We start from the raw sequence: 14,507 nt of genomic DNA on the forward strand, positions 1-14,507 counted from the left end.
TAAAATGGGAATTGTAATTACTCGATTGAAGAGATGCAAAAACTAATTGAGACCATAATTATTGAAGGGGAACTTGGTCTATTATCAGGCCTTGCTACCACAGTGAAGGTCTTAACGTGTTCTGCTTTCTCCCTCCCCTTTTCTTCTCTCTACCAGTGTGCTCTGAGAGGCACACTGGGCATGAAGTAAAAGCAGGAAAGGGTAGGACAGCATATGCAAAGACCTGCTCTTCTACTTAAAAAACATTCATTTGAAATTCTGTCAGAAAGTTATATGCCTAAAAAATTCATTATCTCTGTTCTAATTATACAAGAGCCTTACAACTAAAATATTCTCCCAATCATCTAAGAGACCGCCACTTAACAGTATATTAGATGCAAAAAATTCAGATTTTCCCCATGGGTGTAAAGTTTAAAGATTAAAATTTGCAAAATGGAAACGAATTGGAATAAAGACATTCACAGACAGCTATTTCGTATCCATTAGTTATCATTTACACATCAAATACATACAGCATTAAGACCAAATATACAGAATTTCCACATTTATATACAGTAATCAAGAGTGCACAGTTCAAACCTATCTTACAATCAAGTGTACAAGTTTAAATATGGCTTATAAACTACTAACACTAACTGCTAAAGTAACTGATAGTTCCAGAAATAAACACTGGAATGGCGCCTCCACGTCGAGGACCTCATTCAGCAAAATGCTAGTCCTGGTGTTTGCAAAACAGATGGTGCAGGTAAATGTTTCCAGGCAGCGTCCACCCATCAGCCCCCAAGCAGCTGAAATGTGGGTTCCAATTATACGGAGAGTGGTCCCTTCCATCTTAGATATCTGAAAATAAATCTGTACCTCTCCCACACTTTTGGACACAGGAGGTCATAAACAAATAGAAGAGTCATTATAATTGGTGAGATTATGATTACCAGGAATTGTCAAAACATGTTTTTCAGATCAGGGCTGAAAATCTCAGGCAATACATCCTGCATTTGCATTATTTGGTTTTTCTCCCCACCTTTCTTTTCTTGTTTGAATTCAATCAGTGTACTGTGAAATCTTTCAGGAATTTTCAAGCCATTCTAAAGCAAGTGATACCAAAAAGAGAATTAGAAAAAGCTCTTGTAAAGGTGATATCTCATTATTCACTCTTCTCTTCCCCTAACCAAAAATGCCTGCTTGAAGTAAAAATAAATTTAAAAAATAATAAAAGAAATACCTTCACCCCAAATCATGCGTCTATGCCTCTTTTCCATCCACTTTGGCACAAATGTTACCTACACATCCTTTAACCAATTGCATCCTTCTAGGTGCTACCCTACGTGCCCCTTGCCCATTCTCTAAACTCTGTTGAGTAACAGAGAATATTCTTTGTAAATGTCTGTTTGCCATGCTTTTCAATGTACATAGTGCCTCAGTACAGCAGGGTGAGCAGTGTGTGTGTGTTTGCTCAGGAAGTTTTACTGATGAGGTGAATGTGCACAAAGGTTTAGAGACCGCTGCCTACATAGGAATGATTCGGGATGTCTCCAAACGTCTCAAAGGATTTCTATACAACAAATATACATTACTTTGTATATTTTACATTTATAAAATGGAAACTATATGCCACAAACATTTTTGAGAGACTAGGAGCAAGTTCCAGAATCACAGGAGTGAGCACGTGCACCGGGCCTGGCCACTGTCAGCTTCCCCCTGGTTCCCAGGTGTTGCTTCAGGTGAGACACTCCGGGAGCACGAGCATATAAACTAAAACAAAGATCACGGTACTTCAATACTTCCTGCACCAACCACTTGTATATCCACAGACCATCCTTCCTACAAATTACATTTGTTTTTTATTGAAAACCTGTACTTCATTTTAGCAAGATGCTACCACCCGGAAAACTTCCAGTGTGCCTGACACACCTCTAACCCAGGCCTATGACCTGGTTGCTTGAAGTCCCAGTATCTTTTACTTTCCTTCTCTCTTCCCACTCAGTGAAATTCAAATATCACCAAATGAAAGACTCAGACCCTCATCTTCCCAAACATCACCATCCAGAACCCATCACCTTCATGAATATTTGAGCTGTCAGACACTCCACATGATACAGATCATTGGGAAAAACACATGCTTACAATAAGCATAGCCCCACGAGATTGATCACTGAGGTAAAATCATTTTGACAGGAGTCACACACACGTCACCCCTACTGAAGCAGAGAACCCTTGATAATTTGAGCATTGTCTTTAGTCTTATTGCTACAAAAAAAAATCAGATATAATTTATTAAAGATAAAAATATAACCATGTGGACATAGTATATATTTTAATAAGCCAGATGTGATCCCTTGGCAGATAGTATCAAATATGAGAGAACACTTCAAATTCTAAACAACTGTTAGAGGGAAAAGTCCATAGAAGGTTTTTTTTTGTTTTTAAGAGGAAGGAGATAGTAAATATCCAAAGTGTTTCTCTTCTCTAGCCCTCCAGCGGACAATTGTATTATTTTCCCTCTGCTAGCTGTTTCAGCGACAACACTAACTAACATGGCAATTCAGGAGCTGAATCCTATTATTTTTAAAGCCATGGGGAAATTTTTTAAAAATACTAAAGAAGGAAAACAGTTTAAATATTACTAATAAATGGAAGTTACTCTATTCCAGAGCCACACAAAAGAACAACAAAAAAATGCTTGCCAATGGGTGATGGGAAGTGAATTAGTCACATTTAGTAATACAGCTTTTCATAAAATTAACTATTACCATAAATATATATTGCTCTACAGTTAGTATTTAAATATTTAAAGCTGTAATTAGGGACAATAGCAATTTTAAAACATTCGAGGCGGCCATCAGGTTCATTGCTGAAATTATTCAATTGTATACAGAATACCAAAGGACTGTATCAATCTTTTGCTCTAGATAACTCAATTACCCAATGAAATAACAGGGAGGGGTGGTGCTGGCTAGACCACATGCATAAGTTATTTGTTTTACTATTGCAATAGTCTCCTTTATTTGTCTACAAATTTGACAATTGGGGACAACAGTCCTCTTGAAATTTGAGCATCCTAATTTGTCATGGTCTAGCCACCAGCAGCAGTTTCGGAGAGTTTTGGTTTAGGGACAAGTTCCCTGCTCCAGCAAGAGCCAGAATGATTCATGTGGTTACTGTCAGCCCCAAAACAGTGCATTGCTTTCCTTCAAGCTGTTTTTCAGGATTCTCTGTAACCATCTCTAAGGAGCAAGGCCTATACGTTCCTGCTTCCAGTTACCTTACAGATTAAGGAATCTTAAATATCTTTAAGATACGCTTTAAAGTCGGACTAAACACCTAAGTTTCTGGTAAGGAATTCAAATGACAAAAATCCCACATACTCATTTCCTCCTGGCACTAGTAAGAGGTGGCTCCTGCCCCACCCACAAAGGGATTCTTTCGAATTTTGCAGGTTTCATCCATACCACTAGAAAAGCAAGGGAATAAAGGTTAAGCACTCCACAATCACATGCAATTGATCCCTAGACCTGTTAAAGTGGGTGGCCAGAGTTCAGCGTTTAGACTAGGAAGTATTTGTCACTAAACGTACTTCCATCTGTTCTTCTTCAACTTAGACAGCACTGCATACAAAGGAGAACAAAGGACCCTGGGTTATAGACAGGAACAACAAAAATAACTTCACCCTGTAAAAAATAAAAAAACACCTGAGTTGTTCCCTGTCAACAATAGGCACCATCCTTTCATTGAAAATACACTAAACAATTGTTCTATGAATTGATGAATGAGTGAATGAATGAATGAATGCATACAGAAAAAAAACCTACTTGTGCAGACATTTTTCCTGGAAGAAAAAACCCAGCCCTTTCTCTCCCATCTAAGCCCCAGGCTGGTCAGACTGCCCATGCAGAAGTGGTGGGTTTCAGAGCTGAATGAAGCTCACCTGGCCCTGAACTGATTTTGATAAATTGACCTTTTGGATGGCTAAAAGATAAATGACAATGGTGACAATGACAAAGCCCTGTCACTTTCAAAATGCCAAATCTGTCAAAACAAAGATATTCTCTCAATTAATGTAAGCCAGCTCTTCTTCCTTCCCTGTCACTCAGCAGAAATTCAATGTGGATAATAATAGACATACTTCTGCTTGCACATCGCATTCCAATTTTTCTCCTCTCTGGACATGTTAAAGGCAAGAAAGAATGAACACTAGCAACAACTTTTAAAGACTTTAGAAGAAGGCTTTTTCAACTGGGGTCTATGAACTCTCAAAGGAATCCACAGAACATTTCAAAAGGTCTCTGAATCTCCTGAATTTACATGTAAATTTATATATTTGCATATGTGCATGTTTCTGGGAATAGGTTATAAAAAACTTTCTTTACAATATCAGTGGAGTCCCTGACACAAAAGTTTAAAACCACTGCTTCTTAGCACGTGGCCCACTTTCTAAGCTTACCTTTCCCATGCAGCCTTCAGGGAAGGAAATGACTGAGTGCTGTGTGTCTAGCGGAAGGGGAGATTATAATGAGCTGCGACATCTTCTTGCAGAACTGATGAAGTTGGGCCTTGAGAGATGGGTATGAGTTCGGTCAATGGAGAAAGGCGGGCATTTCAGGAAAGGGACTGGCATGAGCAGAGGCACAGAGTGAGGGCCCATGAGGCATGTTTAAGCCACAGCCAATGGACCACCCGAGATGCACTGGATGGCTCACATGAAAGAGGCCCAGGAGACAACGTAAATAAAGAAGTGAGACTACAGGCCCAAGGAGTGACCCTCCCTCTGAGGCAATATGGCAGCCCATGAAGGCCAGAGCTTTTTAGTAAGATCAACCTAGTGATGATAGGTGGAATGGGTCAGGGACATGGCCAAGCACATAAAAGGCTACACAGAAGTCTAAAAACCAAAAGAGGATGCTGACATCAGGGTGCCATGTCTGTTGTGTTCACCACCATAAATCCAGTGTGGATCCCAGGGCCAGGCATAGGCTAGGTGTTCCGTGGATAGTGAGCATATGGGTATGAATGCTTTAAAAGATAAATAACAAAGCATGAGGAATACCGGTGACTTGGATATCCATCTTGGTATCACTCACAGAACCTAGCAGTGCCTCGCACAGAGTAGATGCTGAAGAAAAGTCTCTTGAATTGGCCTCCACCAGGCTGAGTAGACGGGCAGAAGTTGAAGATTCCCAGCACTCTCTTAGAGAGGCCGGATGTGTTAGTTTTAGGAACATGGAGTGATCTCTCAGGGTGTGTGTATTTTAAAATGAAATCAAGTAAAAGTGGTATAATAGCAAGAACTATCTATGGCAAAGGGGAAAGACCTCAATTCCTAGTCCTGCCCTTCAAATAAGTATGTACGTCACACTGAGCCAATAACAACCTCAGGGCTCTCATCAGGGGTTTTCTCGAAGTGAACAATCCATGGCCTAGCTATACATTTCTATGGTTCAACCCTTTCTCTCAAATAATCCAGGCAAGACCCATGAGGCTAAAATCCTTAACACTCCCTTGCCTTGAACCCTAGCAGTTTCACAAAAACATATCCTAATACCGCACTACACACAGGCAGGGCTCACTTGAGGACTAGACTGCTATTGTGATGTATGTCTCCGTTGTTCTATGATCAGTCTCCTGGGCAGCCCATTGCCTTGGAAGTGTCACCATTCATAATTATGTTACAACAACAAACTGGTAAACCTCACAATATAGTTTACGTCTGCATAAATTTATATTGTCCTTGTATCTACTCTGATATATACAAAGCAAAGCATACTACTGCTGCTCATTAATCCTGATGAATGGGACGGGAAGGGCAAAGGGAAGTGGATAGAGAAGCAGAATTTATTTTCACAATGAGAGGTAAAAAAAGAACAAGTGGCCTATGGGTTTTCTGTCCAACCAAAAGCATCTATCAACATTAAGTTAGCTTCCAGTAAAAAGAAACACAGAAGTTGAACAAGTGAGCCAAATGACCAATATGTCCCCTAATTTCTTGATGTTAATTTTTCTAATAAGTAGCACCTGTTCATCAAATTGGAGAACGCTTCAAATCTGGATAACTAAAGAATGAACCACATAAAATTAAAGCCCTCCCAATAAAGACTGCGTAAGTCTTCCACACAACATGGATTTTTGTCTTGACCATTTTGTTCCCAGAACACATTTTGGGAAAGTAAAACCTAAATATATTCTCGGGTTGTAAATCAAGTTATATCTACAAAATGTTGGTTACCCAAGTCATGAGCTGTCAGGCCAGTACCCAAGACTCTGGGTAGCAACGTCCACTCAAGCCCCTGTGGCAGGTACCTGAATAGAATGAACTGTTTTACAACTTCACTTTGAATGTTGGCTCTCCAGGTACTTGCCCTCCAAGTAAAACACGATAAAAAATATATGTGAATCTTCAGACTCAGAACTTAATCATTCTTGGAGTGAAAAGTCATCATACTCAGTGTGACACAGTAAGGATAAATTACACACAAAATTTCAAACACAACTCTTTCCAGCTGCGGGCGGAGAAAGGACAACTCAGTCTTTGTGGAGACAGGTCCACAGTCCACCTGTTCGTTACATTCACATTTTCAGGCCAGGAACTTCCCTTGTCACACAGAACTACAACCAGCTGGCCTCGAGACACACTTGCTAAAGAGAAAAGCAGTAAACAGTCCTCCCAAATGACACTGAAGACAAAACAAGGCAAGCTTATCCATTCATATCTTCACCAGCACATTCTCATTAGGCATCAAAACAGTCCTTTCAAAAATGAATGGTTTTAATAAGATACCAACAACGGAGTTTTCCATGGAGGAAGAATTTCTAACTTAGGATATTTTGACATTTCTTCCTGTTCTATATGCCCTGCACAGCTGCTTAACTGGTAAACAGCCTCAAAAACTCTCCCCCTTTATCTCACTGTGAATCCACAGCATTTTAGGATTGTTTTGCAAAAGCTATATTCAGAGTCTTTTTCAAGTAAAGCACAGGAACTTCTCAGAAGAAGTTGCTGTCTTTTAAGAAGTATCACTTGAATGAACAATTCTTACGCAGTCAGTCAGCTGTGGTCAGAAACAAAGCAGTTTTGTTTGCAGTTGTAAATCTTAATACTGACTCTCTTAGCCCAAATCCATGGCCATCACCCCAGGATCTTCACTCCAAATTTCACTGGAAAATGTTTTAAGTCAACAAAAACTGTGTCTTCAGACAGAGTGCCTTAGTAAATACAGTATATACAGAGTTCATAGGCTCTAACAGTAGGGCGGGGGGCCTACGGGGAGGGAATGGAAGGGAAGGTCCTTAAGAAACATTAAAATTTGTCCTCGGCATTGCCTTCCTCTCACTGGGCAATGGCTGAGAACACCAGAAAAGCTGCATTAATAAAACTGCATAGCGTCTACACCGCCCAAAGTGCTCTGGTAGTAGCAACAGGATCCTCTTCCTACTTCACCTTTACAATATCTCTTGCAAGGTTTGTTTTCAAAACGACATTACACGTTGGCAAGCTTCTGCTTACAAAAATCAATCAAATACTTTCCCCTTTACCTCTATTAAGCACTTCACACTGCTAAGCTTTATTCCCTCCAAGTAAATCAAACATGGGCAATGTAATACTCAGGAGTCAATAAAGGACAACATTCCTCTGTGCGTTCAGGCAATGAAAGAAAGACGTTTCTGCAAACACACATAATTGAAGACCATTTGTAGCTGTTGATGATTTGTAAAAATATTTCCAAGATTCTTTCAACAAAAGATTTCGGTTCCAGCAAGTTCACAAAGAGGAATGATGACAGAATCCCGACTGTGCCTTTGTGTGTGTTTCATCTGCTCGGCTTTTGTGAAGGACGGTGGCTGCTGCTGCCGGATGTGGAATTCCCTTGCCCTAATCTCTTCACACATATGAAGCACAATAAATAAAATGTTGTTTATGTCACACCTCTTCCAAGAGGTTTAAAGCGCCAAATGTGACTCCATGAATCCTCACAACACCCCTGTGAGGTAGGTAGGTGGAGAGAATTGTTATCCCCACTTTGCAGGTGGGGAACATGAGGCACACAAGAATTAAGGGACTTGCCCGACATTACACAGCTAGTCACTGGCAGGGCTTAGACTTACACTTATACTGGTTAGCACCTAGCACAGTGCTTTGCACGTAGTAGGTGTTCACTGAATATCTATGGATTTTATTTCACTTATATCTCAACATACAATATACACACACAAAGTACAAGCAGCCACCACAGAACATTTATCTCCTACATTTCTTCTGATAACATCTCTCATCACTTCAAACCCTGGTGGATGAAGAAGGTTTAAGAAGTCATCTCGCAACTAAGCCCTCAGGTTGAAGAGGATCAATATAAACAATCTGAAGAAAACCCACTCTTGCACCTCGTCTACCTCACAATATTAGTTTTCTAATGAAAACAAAAATGGATTTCAGGAACCATGCTGACTTTTTTTTTTTGCCTGTTTGTCTTAAATGGAGCCATCTGAATGGTTCTGTTTTGTTTGTACAAAAAAGAAATAAGGCTGCAATAGTCCAGTTAGCTTGTGAGAACTGTGCCAAGCACGAAGATCTCTTCCCAGCTTGGATGGACTTCTACCTGGGAAACTGGACTGACCCCAGGGAGTGGCAGCTCCAGCAGAAGAGGGACAGCGAGCCTGAACGTCACTTGCACTGCTCATGGTCTGTGCAGTCATCCATATCCACGTCAGAATCAAAGAGTGAGTGTCCAGTGAAATCCGTGTCTGGGGTTCTGGAAAAACTGTTCTCTGCTCCCTCGTCTTCAAAGGTCTCTGTCCTTGAGTAAAAGCTGAAGTCCAGCAGGGGTGTGTGGGTTTTGCTGCCTTCACTGCTCTCCTCAGACTCATAGATGGTATTGTCATCGTCGTGGTGCCACTCGGGCCAGAATTTCCTCCTTATCCTCTCACAGTACATGGCAAGGTTGATCAGCTCACCTGCAGTGTGGGAAGGACAGCGAGGGTTAGTTCTCAAGGCCAACAATGTCCCCGCCACTTGGCTTTCTGGGAAATCTGGAAGAATAGGGCGGGGTAGACATTAACAATGTTTTGCCACAGAGGTATTGTCAAAACATTTAGATTTTTATACACATAGTAAGAAAGGTGAGTGGGAAAAGCTCAATTCAGTGAGTGGGCTGAATGCAATTTAGGAGTGAATCCTATGATGATGAGAAGTTGGGGGTGGGGGTCGTTTATCCAAAATGGCAACTAAACTACCGTCATTTGGCTTTGTGAACCATTTTATTAATTTATGTTTGCATATCAAGAGAACGAGTGCTTCAACTGGCTCGTATTTAAATTAATTTATAGTCCGTGAAAATACACCAACTGTCAGTTGGATGAAGTCAGCCAGAAGTAATCATTCATTCCACAAATATTTGTAGTGTTATTACAGGCTGAGTACTATGCCAAGTGTTTGACAAATGTTATGTTAGGACGGAAAGTTTTACTCTGAATAATCCATAAAATGGATAACTCAGAATTGTCTTCATGGATGAGTGTGCCCACAAACACATTCACTAAAACAGATATTTTTTAATTTTTCAAATTAAATTCCACAGCTGCACCCAAGATTGGGTTTCCACTCAGTGACTGGATTACTTCTTTTTCATGTGAATCAAAGAAACACTTTGGTTAAGTTCTTAAAATCATCCAGGCATTTATCTAAAACATGACACAGTATTAGGCTTTCATTTCCCAGTATCAAATGAAAAACGAGGAAAAAGGTTGAGTTTTTGCCTTTAATCCACCAGATGGCAATATTGCTTATAAATATATAATTTGTCACTATCTCTTATAAATTGCCCTAAAAATATTCATTGCCCTAAAAATATTCTTTGGATGTTTATTTTTTAAAAGTTATATAAACATTCACTTATTATGTAGGTAATCCATGTTTTGTTGTAGAAAATTAGAAAATACAGATAAGCAAAAAATAAAAGAATCACCAATAATCCCATTCTCCATAACATTTTCATTTACATATAAAATTCTTTCATATGTAATTTTATATTTTTTATATATTTATATGTATATTTACATATATTTACATTTGCTGTATAAAATTTACTATATATTCTGTTTCCTATTCTACTTTATTCCACTTAACAACATATAATGAAAATCTTGAGGAACATCTTAAAGGAAGACATCAAAGATGAATTATGGTCACTTCACAGCAGGCCCTAGGCCCAGCCCTGTTTGCCTTAATCACATCCATTCCCTACAAGATGCTCCCTAGGAGCACTGAGAAAGTCTCCTTCGCAAGAGCCACGGGATCTGCACCATTTATGACTCTATCCACTTCTTTTGTGGCTGGTCTTTCTACAGCCTGTTTCTTCACATTTCTTCCAGGAAGGCTGCCCCCTTTGTGACTGTGTCAATACCACTTTTGCGTGCAACAATACAAATTATTAATAACAACAGCAAACACATATATAGGTCTTACTGTGTACAAGGCACTGTTTGAAGTGCTTTATTCATCTGCTGAATTCATATTAACTCTATTAGTCCTTGTACAGCTCGTATACGAGGCAGGAGACATTCTTATTCCCATCTGTAATGGGAAAACTGTAACAGAGAGGTTAATTAACTTGACTGAGGTCAAGTTCTAGTTAGTGGCAGAGCCAGGATTTAAACACAAGCAGTCTCCAGGCTCCATGCCCTTCATCACGACTCTATTCTGCCTCTCTAGACTGGGGAGTTGACAGCCTGGCCTGGGAATTAACAGCTTCACACCACCTGTCACACAATATTTTTCTGTAATTCTTTCTGGGGTCTCAAAGGATTATGAGATGCTGCCCCTCAAAGATAATGAGTTGTCATGAAAGAAGTGATCATTCTATCATGCAGTCAAGAAAGGGTTTGCTTTGATAAGCAAGGACTGGGCGCTCACATACCCATCCTCATATCCTGCCCCTGATAAAAAAAAAATGAAACAAAGAGTGAAAATCTATAATTGAGTTCTATCTTTATCTGGCTTCGCCAGTCCTTCCTGTGCTTAGATCCTCCATTAGCAGACCATTCAACATGCTATCAGCCAAAAGAATAGAAAAAAAAGTTGGCAGTAGAAACAGGTTGTGTGTAGTGTGTGTGTGTGTGTGTGTGTGTGTGTGAGAGAGAGAGAGAGAGACAGAGACAGAGAGAGAGAGAGAGAGAGAGAGAGAGAGGCTTGTTAACATAAATGCCTATACTGAAGATGTAAACTTTGTGAAATAGAAAAACTGCATTTTTCAAGCATATTCAACAATCAGATAACAATTTCATCCATCCATCTGGTAAAAATTAAAGTCTGATAACATCCCATGTGGAGGGTCAGAGACTGTACTACATGGCTAGTAGAAGTATTACTATAACTTTTTTGGAAAGCAATCTGATATTACCTACTGAAATTTTAAATGTACATATCACACCACTTTTAGTACTCTATTCTACTATAATAAAAGCATCAGTATGTAAAGATACATGTATATGGATGTTGCGTGCAGAATTATGTGTCAATTAAAAAAAAGAAAGAAGATGGAAACGGTCTGATTGAATAAATTATGGTGTATCAATTCTATAGAATATTGTGCAGCTGTTAAAAAGACATGATAGTCTATTAAGTGAAAAAAACAAGTTAAAGCAATGGTATAATATAATTCCATTGGTTAATATAAAAATAGTAAAAACAAACCAAAACAGCTATATATGTGTACATAAATTTGTACATAAAAAAGGCACAGTAAGATTCACTCCAAATCCTTAATATTGTTATTCCGTGGGAGTGGTATCAATCATGGATGAGGGGGAGGCAGTAAATCTTTAAAAATACACCTGTATTATTCAATTTATTGTGATAATCGGGGCGACCAGATGGCTCAGTTGGTTAGAGCGTGAGCTCTCAACAATAAGGTTGCCGGTTCAATTCCTGCATGAGATGGTGGGCTGCACCCTCTGCAACTAAAGATTGAAAACAGCAACTGGACTTGGAGCTGAGCTGCACCCTCCACAACTAGATTGTAGGACAACAACTTGGAGCTGATAGGCCCTGGAGAAACACACTGTTCCCCAATAGTCCCCAATAAAAAATTAAAAGAAAAAATTTTATTGTGACAATCATGTTTTACTTTAATTTAAAAATCCAATAAAATTAATTAGTAAATTACTAATGAGTGATTAGCGATATTCTCAGATAACCTGAGAGGATATTTATCAGACAGCCAAATAAATGGCCCTCTACCCAGAGGACACTCCTAGACAGAATAAAGAGCTTTCCTCTTGGAGTTTCTCAAATGGAAATATCCCCACTGCTCTGTGAAAAAATTAGCTGTTTTATTTTCCCGTGTGACTCCAACTTCTCTAATATTCAAAACCTTTCTGTACAACTTGACACCGAAAACACTATCACCCAGACCCAGAACCCTTGCTCATTAACCACGGAAACCATGGAGCAGGTGCCCACACACTCATTTGGTCCACAGGTTATTTCCTCAGCAACTCCCTATCCCAGACCTGTGCAAGCTGCTAGCTGTGCTCTTGATCGGTCCCTTTAGCATTCTGTCACACAGGCAGGGAGGGCACTGAGTATATCCTCTCAGAAAAGTCCCTAGCAAACTTGAATGCTGTAATGAGGACACCCCCTTCTCCTCGCCTCTTTGAAACTAACGGACACTAATTTATGTATTTCAAAATCTAAAGACCCACAAAGGTCATTTGAGCCAGCCCTTCGCTGAGACCTGAATACCCTCACGACAACCTCTTCCCGAACACCTCCGGATGGAGAACCTAAGAGGGGGGATGAAGGTCAGTACATACTTACATGCTTCTCAAGGATAGCCAGCATTTTTTCCACCTTGCAATCTGTCAAATAATAAGCAAAAAAGACATCCAAGTGCAATAAATAAATGTTGGTAAAAGAGTGGCTGATCGAGGATTTTCTTAGAACACAGAAGACTGTGTTTCTTGCAAATTCAGAAAAACAATGTTAGGTTGTGTGGTGTTGATGTGGCTTCACAGGACGAGCAGATGCACTAAGAGGACCCCTTTTGTTGCTTCAGTTTCACTTTTCTCGGCTCTCCGGTTCTCCATGTCTGTCTTTTTGTATTTTTGTTTTTTTCCCCCACATCTGTTTTAAAGAGTGCCCAGGTCCACATGCAATTCTCTAATAAGGATACTCTGATCAAAATATCAAATGTGATCCCTCATTAAGAGTGTTGCTGATAATAAAACTGAGATTCTTTTTTGACAGTAAAAAATGGCAAAAATTTCAAAATAAATTATATTCAACCCTAATTAAGGAACAAAATTTGAGGTGCTTCCAGACATTTATGAGAATATAAACTACTATAGTCTTTCTAGAAAGCAATTTAGCCATAGCTTAAGGAAAATAACCAGCAATGCGCAGGAATATATATTTACAGAATATTCGCTGTAGAATATTAGTAAAAATTATTTGAAACAACCTACAAGTCCAGAAAAAGATTAATCACATAAATTACAACGTAGCCATAGGATAGGATATTATACAACTACTAAATATGTTGTTTTCAAGAATATGTAATGACAAGGGAAATGGCGATAAGATATAGTTAATTTAAAAACTGCAGGTTATAATTGGATCAGCATCACTCACTTTTTTTTTTCCTTCTTCTGCCTCCCCCCTCCCCGCCCACTCTGGTTCAAGCCATTGTTTCTCAGTCCAGTTGTGTAGGACACAGCTCCCTGGCCCATGCTGGTATTATGAGCCTTGAGCTCACCCCTGGCTGAGGCAGTCGGTCCAGGGTGGGCTGCTCACAGCAGCCCATGATGGCCCAGCTCCAGGGAGAGCTGTTGTTCACAATCGTATCTGTAGAGGGCGCAGCTCACTGGCCCATGTGGGAATCGAGCTGGCGACCTCTGCTTTAGGAGCGCGACACTCCAACCACTTGAGCCAGCGGGCTGGCCCATGATCCCACTTTTTAAAAATATATACATATATGTACTTGATAAAAGCTGAGGATACATACCACAATATTAACAGTAGTTCGCTGTGGGTGATGGGGTCACAAGTTATTTTTAATTTTTTTAACTTTGCTATCTTTTCTAAATTTTCTCCAGTAAGGAAGTATTTCTTATATCTATATCTACAGAGATATAGACATATAAACAAACACATACTTATAAATATTTTAAGAATTGCTGAATATTCATAGTCTGTCCTTCTACTCAGTTAAATTAAGGAAAATTTCTCACTATTCTAGCTACAGAAGTAGCCTGTGTGGCCAGATATTTTCAGTAATATCTAGAATCACTCATACATGTGGCTGTTCCAAACCTGAGGCAGAAAAATGCCTCATCCAAGACATTCACACTCCTGTGTTTGAGCCAGTTCTAAGTTATCCAGGCTCTTGGTTGGTTCTACATCTCCCTTCTCTTGTTACTTCTTGGGAAAGTTTCCATCACAGAAAAGACAATGGCAGAAAAAGAAACTGAGATAAAATTAGTAGTGTGCCGGCATATTAGCAGCTCTGATCAAAAAGTTT

The 14,507-nt window shown here is 39.6% G+C and overlaps 1 protein-coding gene across 3 annotated transcripts in view; it reads right to left on the bottom strand.

Moving 5' to 3' along the window:
- Positions 1-471: 471 nt before the first annotated feature.
- Positions 472-14,507, bottom strand: part of FAXC (failed axon connections homolog, metaxin like GST domain containing) — a 73,713-nt gene continuing 59,677 nt past the window's right edge. For all 3 annotated transcript variants that reach the window (XM_019743398.2, XM_019743397.2, XM_019743400.2), the window contains one exon: positions 472-8,943. In XM_019743398.2, the coding sequence (XP_019598957.1) occupies positions 8,654-8,943 (290 nt within the window). In that variant the 3' untranslated portion in view covers positions 472-8,653. The remainder of the gene's footprint in view (positions 8,944-14,507) is intronic.

Source organism: Rhinolophus sinicus, linkage group LG05 (assembly GCF_036562045.2).
Source record: "Rhinolophus sinicus isolate RSC01 linkage group LG05, ASM3656204v1, whole genome shotgun sequence".
NCBI lineage: Eukaryota > Metazoa > Chordata > Mammalia > Chiroptera > Rhinolophidae > Rhinolophus > Rhinolophus sinicus.